At 52.6% G+C, this 16,538-nt stretch overlaps 1 protein-coding gene across 1 annotated transcript in view; it reads right to left on the bottom strand.

The window, feature by feature from the left end:
* Window positions 1-16,538, bottom strand: part of LOC102050790 (mitochondrial Rho GTPase 2) — a 45,427-nt gene that overhangs the window by 16,920 nt on the left and 11,969 nt on the right. The window contains exons 17-39 of the mRNA XM_055709636.1: window positions 16,133-16,249; window positions 15,361-15,596; window positions 14,747-14,886; window positions 14,040-14,170; window positions 12,690-12,820; window positions 12,037-12,198; window positions 11,626-11,754; window positions 10,953-11,086; window positions 10,837-10,874; window positions 10,234-10,353; window positions 9,632-9,814; window positions 8,709-8,809; window positions 7,693-7,795; window positions 7,101-7,222; window positions 6,564-6,723; window positions 5,024-5,214; window positions 4,580-4,748; window positions 4,134-4,245; window positions 3,398-3,569; window positions 2,579-2,701; window positions 2,199-2,379; window positions 1,610-1,740; window positions 476-619 (exon numbers count right to left, since the gene is read on the bottom strand). Coding sequence (XP_055565611.1) covers window positions 476-619; window positions 1,610-1,740; window positions 2,199-2,379; window positions 2,579-2,701; window positions 3,398-3,569; window positions 4,134-4,245; window positions 4,580-4,748; window positions 5,024-5,214; window positions 6,564-6,723; window positions 7,101-7,222; window positions 7,693-7,795; window positions 8,709-8,809; window positions 9,632-9,814; window positions 10,234-10,353; window positions 10,837-10,874; window positions 10,953-11,086; window positions 11,626-11,754; window positions 12,037-12,198; window positions 12,690-12,820; window positions 14,040-14,170; window positions 14,747-14,886; window positions 15,361-15,596; window positions 16,133-16,249 — 3,230 coding nt within the window. The remainder of the gene's footprint in view (window positions 1-475; window positions 620-1,609; window positions 1,741-2,198; window positions 2,380-2,578; window positions 2,702-3,397; window positions 3,570-4,133; window positions 4,246-4,579; window positions 4,749-5,023; window positions 5,215-6,563; window positions 6,724-7,100; window positions 7,223-7,692; window positions 7,796-8,708; window positions 8,810-9,631; window positions 9,815-10,233; window positions 10,354-10,836; window positions 10,875-10,952; window positions 11,087-11,625; window positions 11,755-12,036; window positions 12,199-12,689; window positions 12,821-14,039; window positions 14,171-14,746; window positions 14,887-15,360; window positions 15,597-16,132; window positions 16,250-16,538) is intronic.

Genomic DNA, 16,538 nt, shown 5'->3' on the forward strand with positions numbered 1-16,538 from the left:
GCCAAAGGCTTCTGCAAAGCATCACAGACATACAGGGCTAGAGTACTTGGCTCTATGAACCTGTCACTGGGCTCCTGGCTCTGAATATTCATGCTCTTTGGGAGTGTCAAAGTTGGCAGTGTGCTCATAATGAGGTCTCTCTTCTGCATGCTGTGTTCACTGCTGCTTGTGCTCTGTTTTGCATAGCACAGGGGTGTCAGCTCTTTGCAGATGCAGTTTTTGACTCCTCACGCTTACAAAGTCAGCGCTCCCCAGCAGTTAGGTGCTGCTACAATTCCCACTGCCTTTTGACACGCAAGAAGGTTCATTAACAAGGTACTCTGTGAGCAGCAGAACTAACGAAGGTGATGTTCCTAAGCTCACACTCTCTCTTTGGCCCCATCCTGCTCAGAGCCTTGAGGCATCCCTCCTCCAGCTCGGCTGGTGCCAAGCCCCATGCCATGGGCAGGCGGGGGCTGGCCAGGGCCACACTCACCTCGGGGCCGGCAGGAGCCGGGAAGCTGAGCCAGTCGAGGAGCTCACACTTATCCTTCAGCCAGTCGGAGGCCCAGACGCTGACCCGCCGGTCCGAGCTGGTGGCCAGCCAGAGCTCCCCTCCTTCCACCCCAAAGTCATGGTACTACGGAAGACAGACAAGTGCTGTCACTCTGGCAGTACAGAAGCTTTAAAGGAAGCTGCCACTAGATCGAGTGTGGGGCAGGAGCTTGTGGGAACACAGGCTTTATGCTGTAGGGGATCAGTGCCAGGATTAACCTCTCTTTGGGCAGTGCTGAAAGTCACTTCAAATAAAATAGGACAAGGAAGCTGTGGTATTGGAACCAGTGGCACGCTCTGGGCTGAAAGCCCCGGCAGAAGAGGGGTGAGTGCCTGGCCTGAACACCACAGATCTCTTCCCCGGGATGCCCTCTGGATCTGCACATCTCCTAGGGGAGCGCTTGCCAATACCATGTGTCCCCTAACAACATCCTTCACTTAAAATAGAGGAGGATCACCTAAGTGTAGAATTACCAGGGAACACAGCCTTGCAGCACGGATGATTTTAAAGCCTGAGAACTTAGGCAAAATTATTCTCATTTCTGCTGTGGAAAGGAAAAAGACTCTATGAAGAGAATGACAAAGGAGATGCCAAAACCATCACACTTGCACAACCAAGTCTTCCTAGCCCACAGAGGGATGGTACAGAGAGTCAGTTATGCACAGGAGGCCAGGCTGCTGAGGAGCGACAGGGGGAAAGCACGCTGAGCCCTTTCTCGGGTCACACGAACTGAAAGCTCACAGCCCGGGCTACTCGCCAGGGGTGCTGTTCTCAGAGAGCCCGTGGCACAGGCACACATCGCAGCTGCGTGCAGTGTGCTGACAGCAGCCACCAAGGGCCCCCCCACCCACAGGCACAGCCTCGCTCAGGGCTGCAATGGCAACACGTGCAGCTCTAATCCAGTGACTATATCCCTAGAAAAACCCAAACAGAAGTTATTGGAGGGAATGGGAGCCCGGAGAGGAAAAACACGGGACAACAAAGCAAACTCACTGACCAACCTGGCCACACTGCTTCCTACAGCTGTGCTGCGACACGTGGGGGACAGTGCCAGGGCAGAGGGTGAGGTCTCACCTGCTTCCTGGTGCACTGGAGAACAGTGATGGGGGAGCCTTTGTGGTCTGCGAGGACACGGATAGTCATTCCAGTGCGAGGGCTGCTGACGGCCACAAGCCCATCCTTGCCCCCTGATAAGATCATTTCTCCTGTGGGCAGACGAAACGAAAGAACGGGACACTTCTTGTAGGAAGAAAAAGCCCATAGGGAAAAGGTCCAAGATCATGGGATACCAGTGTCCCAAAGCACGGTGAAAGGCTGGGAACATCAGAGTCAAGGGCTGGGTAAGATGAGATGTCTCAGAGACACCCACTAGAACTCTGCACTGAAGGACAGCCACTGCAGGCTGCAGGCAGGAGGACACAAAGGCACATCTGTTGCACTCAAACCCCTTTGCTATACCATTGCCAATATACCTCCCATGTCCCATTTACCACATGCACAAGCTACCAAAGTTCATTGATACAAGTTCTCCGGCTCTCCCTGGCCCCAGGTTTTTGGGCAGGTCACCAGCACGCCGAGTGGCTGGAGGCCAGGGTAACCCAGGCACAACCAAGCCACGTCCCCTGAGGCAACGTCTCCCCACTGTCCTGACAGGCAGCCTCACCGTCTGTGGAGTAGGCAACTGCCGTCAGTGCAGCAGCATGGGGGTGCATTTTCAGCTCCATCTCTGTCCTGGAAACGCTGAACACACGGATGGTGCCATCACTGTACCCTGCCGCTACGTGCTGGCTCTCAGCTCCCCAGGCAACGATGGGATGAGGCTTCCAGGCCAGGCACTGACAGCTCTGCAAAGGAACCAGGGCAGAGACCCGATGACACAGTGCAGACTGCAGGGATGTGCAACTAAGTGCACTAACGGCTAAAGCTCCACCTGTAAGTATTTCTCCAGCTTTAATTTACTTCGTGAGAATACAGCAGCCCTTCCAATCCCAGGCAGCAATCCCTGAGCCAAGAGGAAGAGATCGACGTACCACAAACAATTACCTGGTTGAGCACCTGGAACTGTACCACCAGCTCCATGCTGCCCAGAGACCAAATCCTCACGCTGCCGTCTTCCCCACACGTTGCACAATGAGTCTCATCAGGACTGAAGCACACTTCGGTCACCTGCAGTGAGAAACAAGCTGGGGAACAGGGGCTCTGCAGCTGCCCCTGCCTAGAGCACATCAGTTCCTCTGGCCCTCTCATCCCCCAGGACCCCTCTCATGGGAGACATCAGACAAGAAGCCCTAAGTGTAAATTTGTGCTTAAATTTGGGGCTGACAGCTAGGCTTGTAATGGAAATCAGTAAACTCAACCCCGAAGGTAGGGCTAGGCGCTATGTAACATAGGTCCATGTAAAATACCTTCTCTCTTCTACCATTTGAACCCTTTGTTCTGTAGCACAGGTACCCTAAAGCAACAGCAAAGTTCTAAATGCTCACTCCTCGGGCCGGTTGGGTTTGGATTTTTTTTTTTGTTTTAGGCAAAGAAAATATTATCCAACGTGGATGTCCAGCTAGCAAACAGAAGGCAGGCAGAAGTCGCAGCAGTCGAATGAAGCCATAGTGACTGCAAACTGCATTCTTCTGCTCTAGCAGAAAGGCCCACAGCTGCTCTCAGGCTGAGGCTTTAAACACCTAAGGCTAGAGCGGGTGAGCTCAGACGAAGCATGTGCACAGTTCCCTGCAGACTCCTCCATGTCATCCTGCCAGCGCAGGGAACCCTGCAGCTCCCCGACCTCTCTGATGCCCACCCCAGGGAACAATTCTGTGCCTGCACATGCTCTGCAGGACAAACCCTGCCCGGCCCAGCCCCTCTAACCTTGTTCTTGTGGCCGCTGATGAGTCGTATGCTCGTGCTCTCTGTCCAGTTGATGTACCACAGCGTTCCTGCTGTGGTGCCCACAATTCCCATTTCTAGAGAATCATCAAAGGCTGCACTGACTATTGTCCCATCGAGAGTAATCTCATTTTCTAGCAGGACCGAGCTAGACCTGGAGGAAAGGAGGATATAAGCACTGGCTCAAATGTTGGAACAGCCACTCTGCATCCTTTAAGTGCAATTTTCTGGTAAGCCCAGTGACATGTTTGCAGCTAAATGGCTCAGTGAGGGGCTCCTGTACATTGAACAGTGACTACTGTTGCATTTGCACTGCAACCATCTTTTATAGGAAAGAAGAAAAACAGATGATGTGATAGTGCAAGGGAAGAAACAAAGGCAATATATTTTCACTAACTCTCTTAAATGACTTCCTACAAACCACCAACAGAAACATCAGACATGATAAACTCCAGCCATTTCCAGTATGAAGAGGGTTCAGCCACCTGTGGCAAAAATTCAGTAAAAAGATCCAGGCAGAAAGAATCAGTCATGGGATAGAGAGGAAAAGCTAAGGATGAAGAGCCACAGGAGCAGCATGGTTGCAGGCAGAGCTGATGTCTGTTCGTGAAAAGCCACCTCTCAGACAGGTCCTGGGAGCTGCCAGAAAAAGCATCTCGAGAGCAGAGTGAGACAGGCACGAGCACAGCGGGGATGCTGGGGGCAGTGTCCTTCCTACCTGGTGTCAAGACCTTTCAGCTTCAGCTCCTGCACGGCGGCCACTGCCCACAGGCGGATACGTTTTGTGTTGCTGCCACTCACCAGCCTGTTGCGCCGACAAACTAGCACGCCTGGGAGGCCACAGGGGAATGAAGGGCACCCGTGAGTATCCACCGCTCTGCACCATCACCCAAGGGCTGCTCCTGACAGCCAGGCCACCGATTCATTCGGACAGGGCAGTATGGGTCTTCTACAGCTTAATACCCAGCATTTTTACAGACTAGAGGTGAGCTCCCCAGGAAACCCAGGTCACAGATCCACTGCCACCCCATGCATCTTGCACCCAACAAAGCAAACTGCCTTCCCAAGCACAGCTGAAATTGGATGTCTGCAAGCTCATTGCTCTTCTCTCCTAACAAGTTCCCTGTTACAGCCCCGACCAACAGCCAGGGCATCTGCACCCACCAATCTCGCCCTCGTCAGCCTCCCATGTCATTAAGCAGCAATTAGTCTCGGTGTCCCACACACAGATCTGGCCTGAGTTGGTCCCACTATAAAGAAGAGTGTCAGCATCATAACAGAGAGAGGTCAGCTCCACTGGCCCCAACATATCTGGGGCAGAGGCCCGATGAACCTGCCGGAGCACATAAAACAGAAACGTCAAAAAGAATATGGTGCTTACCTAAATCAGAAAAAAACACAACCCCTCCTCTGACCCTCAATTCATGCGGTTAATGCCTCAAATACAACTGAAAGCCACTCATGGCCAGCCAGCATCACGGCACTAAGAGAAATCATCAGCTCTCACAGGTCTGTGGGGCAGAGCCCCCATTGCACTCACCAGGGGCTTAGAAAAGGCGGCAGAGATGCCAAACATGAATTTTAAAAGAAGGTAAAATTGAGGTTTACCTTGAGTTTGACGTCAGCTCCCTGCTCCTCCAACAGCCAGAACATCACAGCTGCCTTCCCCACACAGGCCAGTTCTCTGTGGGAAAGAGGACTAAAAGCTACGTCGTGGACTGGCTCTGAGATACAGGTCGACAGCACGAGTTCATAGGTGTAGGTGTTCCACAGAGCAATGGTTTGATCGCTGTAGTCCCCTAGGTAGAACATGAAAGACAGTAGGAGGAGGTCCTGCAGCCTCAGGATGCTCGCAAGCACACACACTGCACACAACGCAGCATCAATGACTGCTGCGAACACCGCCCTGGGCATGGACATGGCTCCTTGCGTGCTCAGCAAAAGCTGCGCGACAGGATGGGTCCTCGCCTGAGCTGAGGACAGATGTAACTGGCCCAATGCTTCACGCTGGAGGCTGCAGCAGACCTGGCCCTGCGGCAGGGTCTGCAGCCAGCGCGGTAGGGATTTCAGCAGGCAGAGCTGCTCCTACATCCTTAAGAGCTACCACACACCTCAACATATGCCCCCATGCAAGCCCTCCAGTGCACTCAGGGCTAACAACAGTCTTGAAGTAAGAAAGGGATGTCACCTTCACTGAGGTCAAAGCTGAGATGGCAGCTGACCTTAATGGAAGCCACCATATACCCAGGTGGCAGCAGAAGGCTCTGGCCGTAGTGATGGCAAACATGCCATCCCAGAGGGCTCCAGAGGACAGTGCTCTCCTGCTGTTCTTCCCAGGCTCCACAAGCTCAGTGGAGAATTCCAGCTTTTCTCTTCCCTGCGGCTCAGGCCGGAGCTGGAGGGGGAGGGCTGCCCTCCCACGCTGCTCCGGGGAGAGCACAAAGCTCTCTTTCTCTCCAGCAAAAAGCTCACTTTTTCCAAGGGCAGACTCACCAACCCATCATGTCCTGCCTGTTCCACAGGTCCTCTCGCATGCAAAACAAGAGCTTACTAATTGCTTATTTGTCCTTTAAATGTCCCCCGCCTAAACAAAACAGACAGCTTGAGCGTCCACCTTGTGCTGGCATCGCTGCCTGGCAGGAGGCTCACAGTTTGAAGCCTGACTACTTCTATGCAGTTCCACCTAAGCAGCAATAAGAAGTCCAGGAGAAGGCTTTTCCCTTTGGATACTATATATAGTAACTGCAAACTGTTTACACGGATTTAACAAGCCAGCAGAAGCTGTAACTCGAAGAAAAACAAGCTAGCTGGGGCCAGGAGAAAGAACTGGAGGGAGCTTGGCATCCATGCCTGTGGCCGAGACGCACAGGGTGCTTGCTGCTCTGCGAAACACTGCCAGCAGCGCCCTGGAAGCAGGCTCAGCTGCAAAGAGTGCATCTGCAGGCTGTCACTCCCAGGAGGACCCGAGATCACTTGCAGTTTTACATGCTGCATTATCCTTTGTCCCAAGGTTACCAAGCAACAGCCTCACAGCCACCAGCGGGTACGTATCTTGCAGGTACTGCATGCTGGCAGCACCTTCCTCTCAGGAGCTGTCTATTCTAGGGGGTCCCCCTGCACCCACACCTGGTGTTGAAGGTGTACTCACCTAGGGTAATAAGGAACCTGTCATCCCGAGAGAATGCCATGGCTTGTACTTGCGTCTCATGATGGAAGAGGTTTGCTGTGCAAACCCCATCCTGGACGTTCCAGATGCAGATCTGACAATGGGAGTCTCCATTCGTCTGTCCTGAGGCAGAGGCAAGAACCTAACAGAACAGTATGTTGTCACTGAGACCTCGGTTAGTACTTACAGAACGCTTCATTAGCTAGTTAGCCTTAGCAACTACCAATCTCAAATTATAGTGATGCAGCTGGCAAATGGAAAATTCTGTGAGAGCCATCAGCTGATGGTAGGAGGGAATGGTAGCATCACCCAGAGGAAGGCAGCAGCTTTTACTGTCACACTGAGCCAGCACAATAGAATAGCTGGGCTCCAAAACCAGTTATTGTATTTCCATAACCCCAGGTCTCCATGCAGCGGGCAGAAGAAGGAACGGACAAATGGAATTTTAGTCTGTGACATTTCTTTAGCCCAAAGCGACAGAGACAGAGACCAGCCCGGGGCAGCAGAAGCCTCTCCAACCTGGCCATCGTGGCTGACGGCAAGGGTAGAGATCTCCTCCGCATGGCCGAGCCAGTGATTCTGTGACCCCGAGTGCAGGTCTTCAACCACGATGATGCAGCCACAGGTGTAGGCGAAGAAGCCTAGCAGAGGAGGAGGAGATGGGATATTTCCATGTAAAGGCTTCACATAGAGCACCCACTGCATCCTACATCACAATTCAGGAAAATTCTTTTTTTCAGTAACATATAAAAGCCGACTCTTCTACACAGCTTGTCAGCACCCTTCCCATCAGGCTGAGAGTGGAGTAAAATCTCACTTCCAGCCTGGAGAAAGGAGGCGAGATGGCCTTTGAGAGAGCTTTCCCTTCTGCTCTGTCCACTCAACAGCTCAAGCCTGAGTTTGCTCGTATCAACTAATGTTTGCCATTATTTTTGTTTGTAATCATATCAATTAATGTTTGCCAATTTGCCATTCCTGCAAAGAGGAACGGTTACTAGATCTTACCAACACAAAGAACCCTTGTGTTGAAGCAAAGATCCCAACAGACAGAAGGTCATAACTTAGCTCAGTACACACACCTCCTGCCCCCGCCAGAGCCTTCCCAGTGTACCTGTGTCCGGATTCCACACCATATTCCCTCTGCCATTCCCATTGTAGCCGATCACTGCTTTCAGCTTCAAGACCTCACTGCCAGCTGGAGGAAGTAAGAAACTCTGCAAGAAAAATACACACTGGCTTAAAATAAGCTCTAGAAGGGTGGCCCAGTCAGGTACGTTCAACACCCGTTTAAGAAATAGCGTGCATGCAAGCACACACGTGTCCTCGCACACAGACAACACACAAATTCATGCCGATACTCACAGCATTCAAGTCCAACACGTCAATAGATTAATACCAAAGTACGCACTTATACATACAAAAGAGAAATTGCACCAGGCACAGATGCTTTCAAATGGGGCACAAAACAGGTTGGCAGCAACTGCCCAGCCGATGAGCAGCTGCTAATCCTGCTGGGAAAGAGTTCAATGGGTTTTGCTGACTTGGAGATGTTTCAATAGGAAGACAGTGGGGGGAAAAAGTGCTGCCAGGTGGAGGGACAGAGGAGAGAACTGAGGGTGCAAGCTGAATGTAGCTTTTCTCCCAGCACCATGAACAGCAGAGCTTGGGAAAAGGTTAAGTTTCTGTTTTATTATTGCTCTGTTTGTTATCAGAGCGGGAGCTGTGCCTTGACTGTCTTCACTACACTCGATGGATTGCCTTCCCCAGCCTGCTCTGCCAACGCATCTGCTCGCAAATATGGGTGCGTGATGAATCACTCCATTGCTCACTCGTCTTTCACTTTCAATAGCACATGCCATTCCAATTTCTTTTGAATAAAAATGTATGCAGATTTGCTGAACAGAAAAAAAAAAAAAGTTGATCACAACTCACTTTTTACTAGTCTGGAAAGAGCTGCATGTAGAGGAGAAAGGGGAACTGCTGTTCAGTTATCAGGCCCAGGGGTATATTTTACAAATTGTTTCAAACAGAGAACAAAATGGGAACAATTTGGAAAATCCACCTACTCCAGCCCCAAAACGCCTGTTCGCCACCTGCCCAGGTAACCAGCCCTGGCACAACTCTCACCTTGGGGAGCACCGATGCCTTAAAACGAGGAGTGAAATGCCGGTAGGAATCTGGGTGGATGGAGCTGTGGGACTTGAGACTTTTGGTTTCCTTTCTGGGTTCTGCCACACAAAGAAGAAAACAGTACCCATGGGATGCTGCTCCGGGGAATGGCTTGGGAGCAGCAGCTCGGCTGTGGCTTGCTATCTGTTCAGATGCTATGTATATGTGTGCATGTAGCCACACATGAGGCAAAACTCAGACTGCAGCGTCACACATGCTCCTACACAACCAGCCATAGGAAACACAGCAGCTTTCCTGTAGCAAAGGAGGAACATCCATCTCCCCCCTGCAAACAGCCTAAGGGCATCCACGCTGCCTGCCCCGGGCATCGCTGCAGAAGCATAAGCCATGCAGCTAGGAAGAGGTCTTTAACGGGAGCGACGGAGGCATAGTTTTATGTTGAAGCTTTCCAACAAGCCCTGCCTGGGGCTGAGCGCTGGCAGCTGCCGGCTTCTGGCAGCTCGCCACAACTGCCGCAGCTTTCAGGCTGTGCATCTATTAATAGAGACACTGGGAGCTTTAATTTCTGCCGGGTTTAATAGGACGTGCCACTTAGAGATGATATTGGCTCCAAGCCGAAGAGGGGCTCGCGGTGTGCCTAGAAGCAGCGGCAGGGAAAGAGCCAGAAAAAGCAGCAGCGCTGGGGACCAGCATGAGCTTCCCTCACTGCTTCCCTTGGTAAATCGCACCCAAGGGAAGACCCCCAAGGAACACGTTGCTGCCCTTCATCTCACAACTCAGAGCACGTGTCCAGGTCTATCTGTACCACATTAATAATGATCTTTCTTTTTTGTCAGGGACAGACCGAGCTGCTGTGCAGGCCTGCACACAGGGCCCCAAAGAGCGAAGCTCTGTAAGAGGTGGGAGCACCCCAGATTTACCGTGTGTGGATTCTCCAGGAGACCCCAAGCTCTCCTGCCTCCCTTTGGGCCTCACGACAAGCTCCTTGTTCCTGACCGACTCCACCACGAAGACTGAGGCATCTCTGTCTCCATTCGCCACCACACTGCTGCCGCCTGGCAGATCTGCCTCCTCCTCCTCTTTGTCCGACTCGGAGAAAATACCTGAAGAGAAAAATTATCGGGAGGACAGAGCAATCCATGTCCTTCAGGAACACTTCATGTGTGACTACCCTTTGACTTCTGACAGTGACATTCTCCTGCTCTGTGTAACAGTCCATCTGCTAGGGCAGAGGGCAAAGCAGGCATTTCCTACCGGGTATGTCCGACAAGGTATTTACCGCAGCCCTCGGAGAAGCTGTGCCAGCAGCTTCATCCGTGGGGGAGAGCAGAGGATAAAGTGGTGCTGAACCCCAACGCTTCTGGCTGGCTTTCTTCAGCTTAGGGGAAGGGAAGCGCAGACTGGTCTGTCAGTCTGCAGAAGGGGATCACAGGCAAGGATGGCTCCAAGGATGCTGCTAAACTAGACAGTTTTTCCTAGAACAAGATTCTTCTACCCCTTTCCTGCAAGCAGTTCCTCTTACTTCGACATCGTGCTTGGTGGACAGGGCTGACATCCAAACATGGTGGCGAGGCCAACAATGGAAGAGGCACAGTCTGCCGAGGCGTCTCAGAGGCATCCTTTAGCTTCTCGGAGCTCCCCGCTGCGGGAAGAAAAAGGGTTTGTGTAATTCCCTTCATCCCTTAGATCCTCTTGTCCTCCTGGGTTGCTCCATGGCGATACCCCCAAGCTCATTTCTCCAGCTTCCTCCTGCACAGGAGGAGCCGCTTCTCCTCTGTCCTTCAAGAAAGGGAGGGACAGAGAGAGGGAGGGACAATGAGGGCAGGGAAAAAGACAACAGAAGAGACGGAGGCAGGGAGAAACAGAAGGCAAAAGCTGAAAGACCTACCAGAAAACCCAGAGCGGCTCTGCTCATAACATCCCCTCCCTGGCAGACTCCCACCGAGAGGTGCCAGTTAATTGCAGACTGCTCTTTGGGACTAATTAGCTGGTTAGCCCCCCCGCTTTGTGACTTCCTCAGGGAAGGAACCAAAAACCCCCACCCCCTACCCTCTGCCATGAAGGGCAGCCGTGGAAGAGCTGCCAACCCACCAGCCAGCGCAACTCATGGGAGGAGGCAACTCACCTTCTCCCAGCAGCAGGGCAGCCTCCAGGGAACGAGCCCTGGAAAGGCAAAGGGACTGGCGTTACACCGGGAGGGGACGGGGCAGGGGAAGGCACTGCCCAGCACCGGGCACTTACCTGGCTGCGGGTGACCTCTCCACAGGCAGAGCTAGGAAATCCCAGAGGAAGATGGCATCTCCGATGCTGATGACGTGCCGCTGGTCTGGAGTGAAGGCCACCTGGCGCACTGGCTCCGAGTGGCCGATGTATACCTGGGAGAGAGCGCACCTTGAACCTTCCCATCACCGTGCCTGCCCTTGGGGTGGGGGGTTACTCCACTCCCTGCCCCACGTAGCCAGTGCCTATAGGTCTCAGCAGAAGACCCGCTCGGAGGTCAGCACCACACCAACAGTGCTCAGACCTAGGGCTGATCTGCCTCGGGCTGTCCTGCAGCGTGCTGAGCTGGGGACGCAAGAAGCTGAAAACCCCCAAGGTCTTACCTCAGCTCTCAGTACCTTTGAAACCCAGGGCGAGCCCTTTTCTTCTCTGGGTGGCTCTGTCCCCAGCACACAGGTAACACCGACCTCCGTCCCTCACAGAGGGTCTCCCTACGTGTGGTGCTGTGGCAGCCCCAGCCCGCGCTCGGAGCCCAGCGTTACTGCCACGTGGGAGCAGGGCTATGTTTCTCAGCTGCTGGACAAACCGGCACTGGGAACACTGGGTCAAGTCAGACAGAGGGCTTTTGCCACTCTCTTCTCCAGGGATTGAGAAATGCAACACCAACCCCTTTCCCTCCCTTTGTGGGCAGTACCTGGAAGTTGATATCGAAGCGCATCTGATAGTCCCACACTTTGATAACTCTGTCACCAGCAGTGAGCAGATACCTGCCATCCTTGCTCAGTGCCAAGGAGGAACAGGACAGCTTGTGCACGGGAGACACCTGAGGAGAAGAAACAGCACCAGCAGCGTTAACTGAGCTAGTTCATATCCTTACTCATGCTTCAGCAAGAGGACAGGAGTGTGACAGCCTGGAAAACAAGGGCAAGCTCAGGCTCACGCTAAGCATGACCATAGCAGGATAGCTACAAGGTTGTCACCCATGTTTCTCTGAAGCCTGTGAACACCAGGATGGGCTCCTTTCTCATTTAGCCTCATACAGTAACATGAAGCACCCAAGCCCCACGTGACACGAGACCTCAGTGCATGAATTTCAGCCTCTTACCTCTCGCACCAGCCGTCCTGTTTTTGCATCAAGCACCAGGATTTTATTGGAAGAAGTGGATACCAGGAGCTCGCCTCGAGGCACAGGAGCAAAGCAGACTCTCACTGCAGAGTCCATGGCTGTGCCATTCAAATCGAGGATGCTGATGTCCACTCTCAGCAGCTGTAAAATAAGGAGCTACTGTACCAATGTCCTGCAGCAAATACTGCAGAAGCCTCAGGATTGCTTTTGTGGCTCTCCTAACACGAGGATATGGAGCCCCCCAGACCCTTCCCTTCCCACCTAAAGAGGGGCTGCAGGGTCCTGGCAACATCCCTGCTGCCCAGAAGAGCGCAGCTCAGAGAGGTTGGAGCTGACAAGCCTACACAACACTTCTCCAGATGAACCTTCTAGAGGAGAATGAAGCCAGCGAAGAAGAAACCTTGACTTTGCTGTTTCTATCTCACAGAATGGAAAACAAACCTCACTGCAAGTGCCCTGAGCAAGTGCCTGCTGTGTGGGGAAAGGCCCTTGCCAACACTGCTGGTGCCCAAGGCCCTTGATCTGTCTCATTGGATGCAGCCGGTGGGAATTCCCCCTCCTGCTCATGGCACTCTGCAGCATGTGCTCCCCTCGGCACCCTCCCCCAGGAACGCGGGGAACCTGCTGGGTACCTCATCTAGAGAGCAGGCCTCCATCACGGTCACAACGTACTGGGAGGGACCCACGAAGGCCAAGAGACGGCTGTCCCCACTGACCACCAAAGCATCCGGACTGCTGCCAGTGTCCCGGGCCACCACATTGCCTGAGGGCCACAGCAAGAGAGAGGGAGTGAAGAGAGGAGTAAAGCCCCCGCTGCAGCCAGCTCGCTCTGTGACAGTAGCTACAGTTTCTCCTGCCTCTGACTCAGCCTTGGGTTAACGTTCTGGCCTGAGAAAGAAGCAACCTCTGTTGTAGAAGATGCTACAAATTTTATCTGCGACATCCAAGACATGCAGTGAACCACCTCAAAGACGAGGTCTAGATACATGGCTTCTTGCCTGACTGAACGTGCAGTGTTTTCAAGGAGAGCAGAACAAAGTCAAGGGAATAAAATTGGTTTTAGTGCTTATTTTTTAGTGTTACAAGAAGCTGCAACAAGGAGCTATGAAGGTGAGATCTCAGCTGCAGCCTGGGTGCCTGAACCCTGCACAGAACAAGGTCAGTGCCGAACCCCACCACACCGATGTCAGTCTGGTGGGCAGATAGACCCATAGGTCTAAAAATCACAGAAATCACAGCAATTCTCTGTATTTATTCCACCAGCAAAATTCCACTGTTCAGTCCTGCAACACAGCCAGGCAGCGAACACCGTTTCAGAGCAAAAGTCAACATGTAAAGGTCCAGCTGCAGCACTGACACCAACCTTAGGTGATTTTGGACACATTCCCTGGTCTCTCCAAGCCCCTGTTCCTTCACCTATTTCAACTGCACACTTCTTGAGGCACGATGCTCTTCTTTATACAATATTGCATAACGGAGCTCCCCCTCCCTGCCCAAGCTTGTGCTGCTACAGCCTATTTCAAAGGCACACATTAAAAGTGACATTAATGTTTCCAAACTGCCCTGTACTGCTTCCCCTGCCCGCAGCTCCCCACCTTCTCCATTCACCAGCACGGCGCTTTGTGCAGCTGTGCTGCAGACAGGATTAGGGAAACAATCCAGTTTAAACAAATTAAACCGCACATCCAGAGAACAGAAAGAGTTGGGGCCTGGGCACAGATAAATCTCTATGATTTCAGCCCATTCACGAAATCATAACACCAAGCAAGCTGAGAGCATTTGAACCAGGACAGGTAGGGGAAGGCTGGCAGTCACCAGGGCTTGCTCACACGTACAGTATAAACACAAGTGACACAGCTCAGAAGGTTCATCAGAAAATATCTCTCTGAGTAGGCTGAATCTGGTTTGGCTTTGGTGCTAGGGTGTCTGTGCTAATTAAAAAAAAAAAAGAAGGCAGGCAGCCCACAACCCCAGAGCCTTACCCAGGACTCTCAGGACACGGCTTTTCTGCGCCATACAGCTGTAAAGAGCCAGAGTGCCGTGCAAGCAGGAGCTGAACATGAAATTGCCATCTGGAGAGAAGGTCAGTCCAGTGATCACAGTGCGGTGCTGCCTGAAAGAAGGCAGAAAACATGAAAAAGCGAAGGAAAAAAACCAAACAGACCCCCAGAAAATAGTAGCAACACCGAGCACAACACAGTGAAGAACCCAGGAGAACAAAATCATCAGGGACAGGCAGAGGACCCCACCATGCTCACACCTGCAGCAGCCCAGGACAATCAACACTTCAACTTTTTGGAAAACTGAGCAGCAAGTGCATGCAGCACTCCAGCTGTCCCTGGATGGGATATGCTCCCTCCCCCTTTGAAGCATCCTGCGCTGCCCACGCTGAAGCTTGCAAGGGCTCCCTGTTCAGCTGCTCTCTAGGACAAGCTCTTTCCTACTGATGGCCAGCTGCCCACTGGGAAGTCACACGGAGAGCCCCCATAGCCTTCCCGGGTTGGATTCTACCACCCAGAGCCTTGGCACAGCGGGCTCACTCTGCCTGAAAACCACTCAGCCAGGACGTGAGGATCACCAAGCTCAAGAAAAGCACTTTTCCCACCTCCTCGATTACCACCATGGCTTCTGCCAGGAACCCGCTTAGACCCACGCCTGCCCCAGTGTGGCTCCCGTGGCAAACGCTCACTTGTGCTCCACCAGGAGATCAGAGGCAGCCAAGGAGAAGGTCCGCACCATCCCGCTGTCGAAGCCACAGGCCAGGATCTGCTGGGCAGGGTGAAAGGCCACAGCACACGGCATTTCCTCGGCAGCGGTGAAGTCGTACAGCTGTGGGGAAGGGACACGCCACAGGCACGAAGCTGGATAAAGCTCTGCCCAGCAGCCATACCTGACAGCGGAACAGCCGCAGACCTCCACCATGGGCAAGTCCCACACCAGAAATCTGATCCTGATCTTTAGAGTCATTTAGAGATTACTCTAAAGCCCTGGGAGGGCCTGGGTCTTCGGGCATTTAGATAAAGCCCTTGGGTATTATGCTTTGTGTTAAACAGCAATATTCAAAATGTAGAGGAAAAGAAAATATTTTTGTTTGGCAATACCTTCAGAAGGCCAAATTATGCATTAAGGTAAAACTCTCAGAACTCCATACTCCCAAAGAATTTCTTGCCCATGGTACCCTCTCACGCTCCAGGGAGGACATTTAAGGGCTCTCAAACTGTGGAGCTTTGATAACTGGACCAAACACAGACCAGGGAGATTATTAAGAAACGTGAGACACCTACTGACTCTCGTCTCCCCTACCTGCTGCATGGAGACAAGGTCCCAGACTCGGATGGTACTGTCCTGGGACACTGTTGCCATCCGCTTCCATGTCCCCTCCACAGAGAACGCCAGAATGGAGTCCTCGTGAGAGCGCATGAGGGTGTTGTAGTCCCGGGACTGGATAGCCAGGTAGCCCACGTTCCCAGCAGCCGTTGTGCACAAGACTTTGCAGCTGTCCGGGCTGATGCAGACAGAACTCACCGGAGCCTCGTGCTCTGGGGAAAGACACAGGAGTCAGCAAACCCCCCTGGAGAAGGGGCAGCAGCGGTTGGAACACAGCTACCAAACCAGGTGTACATGTAGGAAAGTAATGCACACAGGAATGAGCATCCCACAGCCTGAAGATTGAATGCTTGCAGGTTTGAGTTTAGTGGGAAATTAGTCTCTGCCCTTTCTAGAAGTCCCTGGGCTCTGCTGTTACGGTGATTGTTTCAAAAAGAGTAAAGAACTACTCAAATTCTCCCATAAGTTTTCATGGACAGGTGAGCCATGGGTACAAGGGCACAGAAATTGAGATAGAGTGCCTGCTGTCACCCAGGAGATCCTGCCTTTCTCCTACCAGTTACAAGAATGAACAATTGTCATTGAAGACTTCCAAGCCAGTCAGCCAGTCACCCCCAGAGACAGTAGGTATGAAAGATGCCCTCGCTCGTGAGCATTGCTTTAGGAGACGTGGCAGTGGAGCTCTGGCTTCACAGCAGCAGGCCGACAGAGGTGCGGAGCTCAGAAGCATCGTTGCAGCTCTACTCACCCGCCTCTAAGACGACAGCTGAGAAGTCCAGTGGCCACAGCCGCAGGTAGCCATCTTCTGAACCCGTGGCACAGAAGGTTGAGGAGATGCTGATACTGTTTATAGCAATCCCAGGGCCTGAAAACCCCAAAAACAACAGTACCTGGTATAGCTGAAACAAGAAAACCCAACCCGGGGGTTGCCCCATCCTGGACCAGAGGCTGAAGTCTTGGAAGCAGCAGCCAGGAACCCCATGGTGACGATAGCGTAGGCTGAAGAGTCTCAGCAAGTCCTTCTCCGCACTCAGCACATGTTCAGTGCCTAACCCTTTCCAGCTCTCCTCTTTACCACTGTGCAACTCCCACCAGGCACGGAAAAATCTTCCCACTTGTTAAACCCTGTCGTATTTTTGCCTTGAATAGGTTCT

This window comes from Falco cherrug, chromosome 4, assembly GCF_023634085.1.
Source record: "Falco cherrug isolate bFalChe1 chromosome 4, bFalChe1.pri, whole genome shotgun sequence".
NCBI classification, from domain to species: Eukaryota; Metazoa; Chordata; class Aves; order Falconiformes; family Falconidae; genus Falco; species Falco cherrug.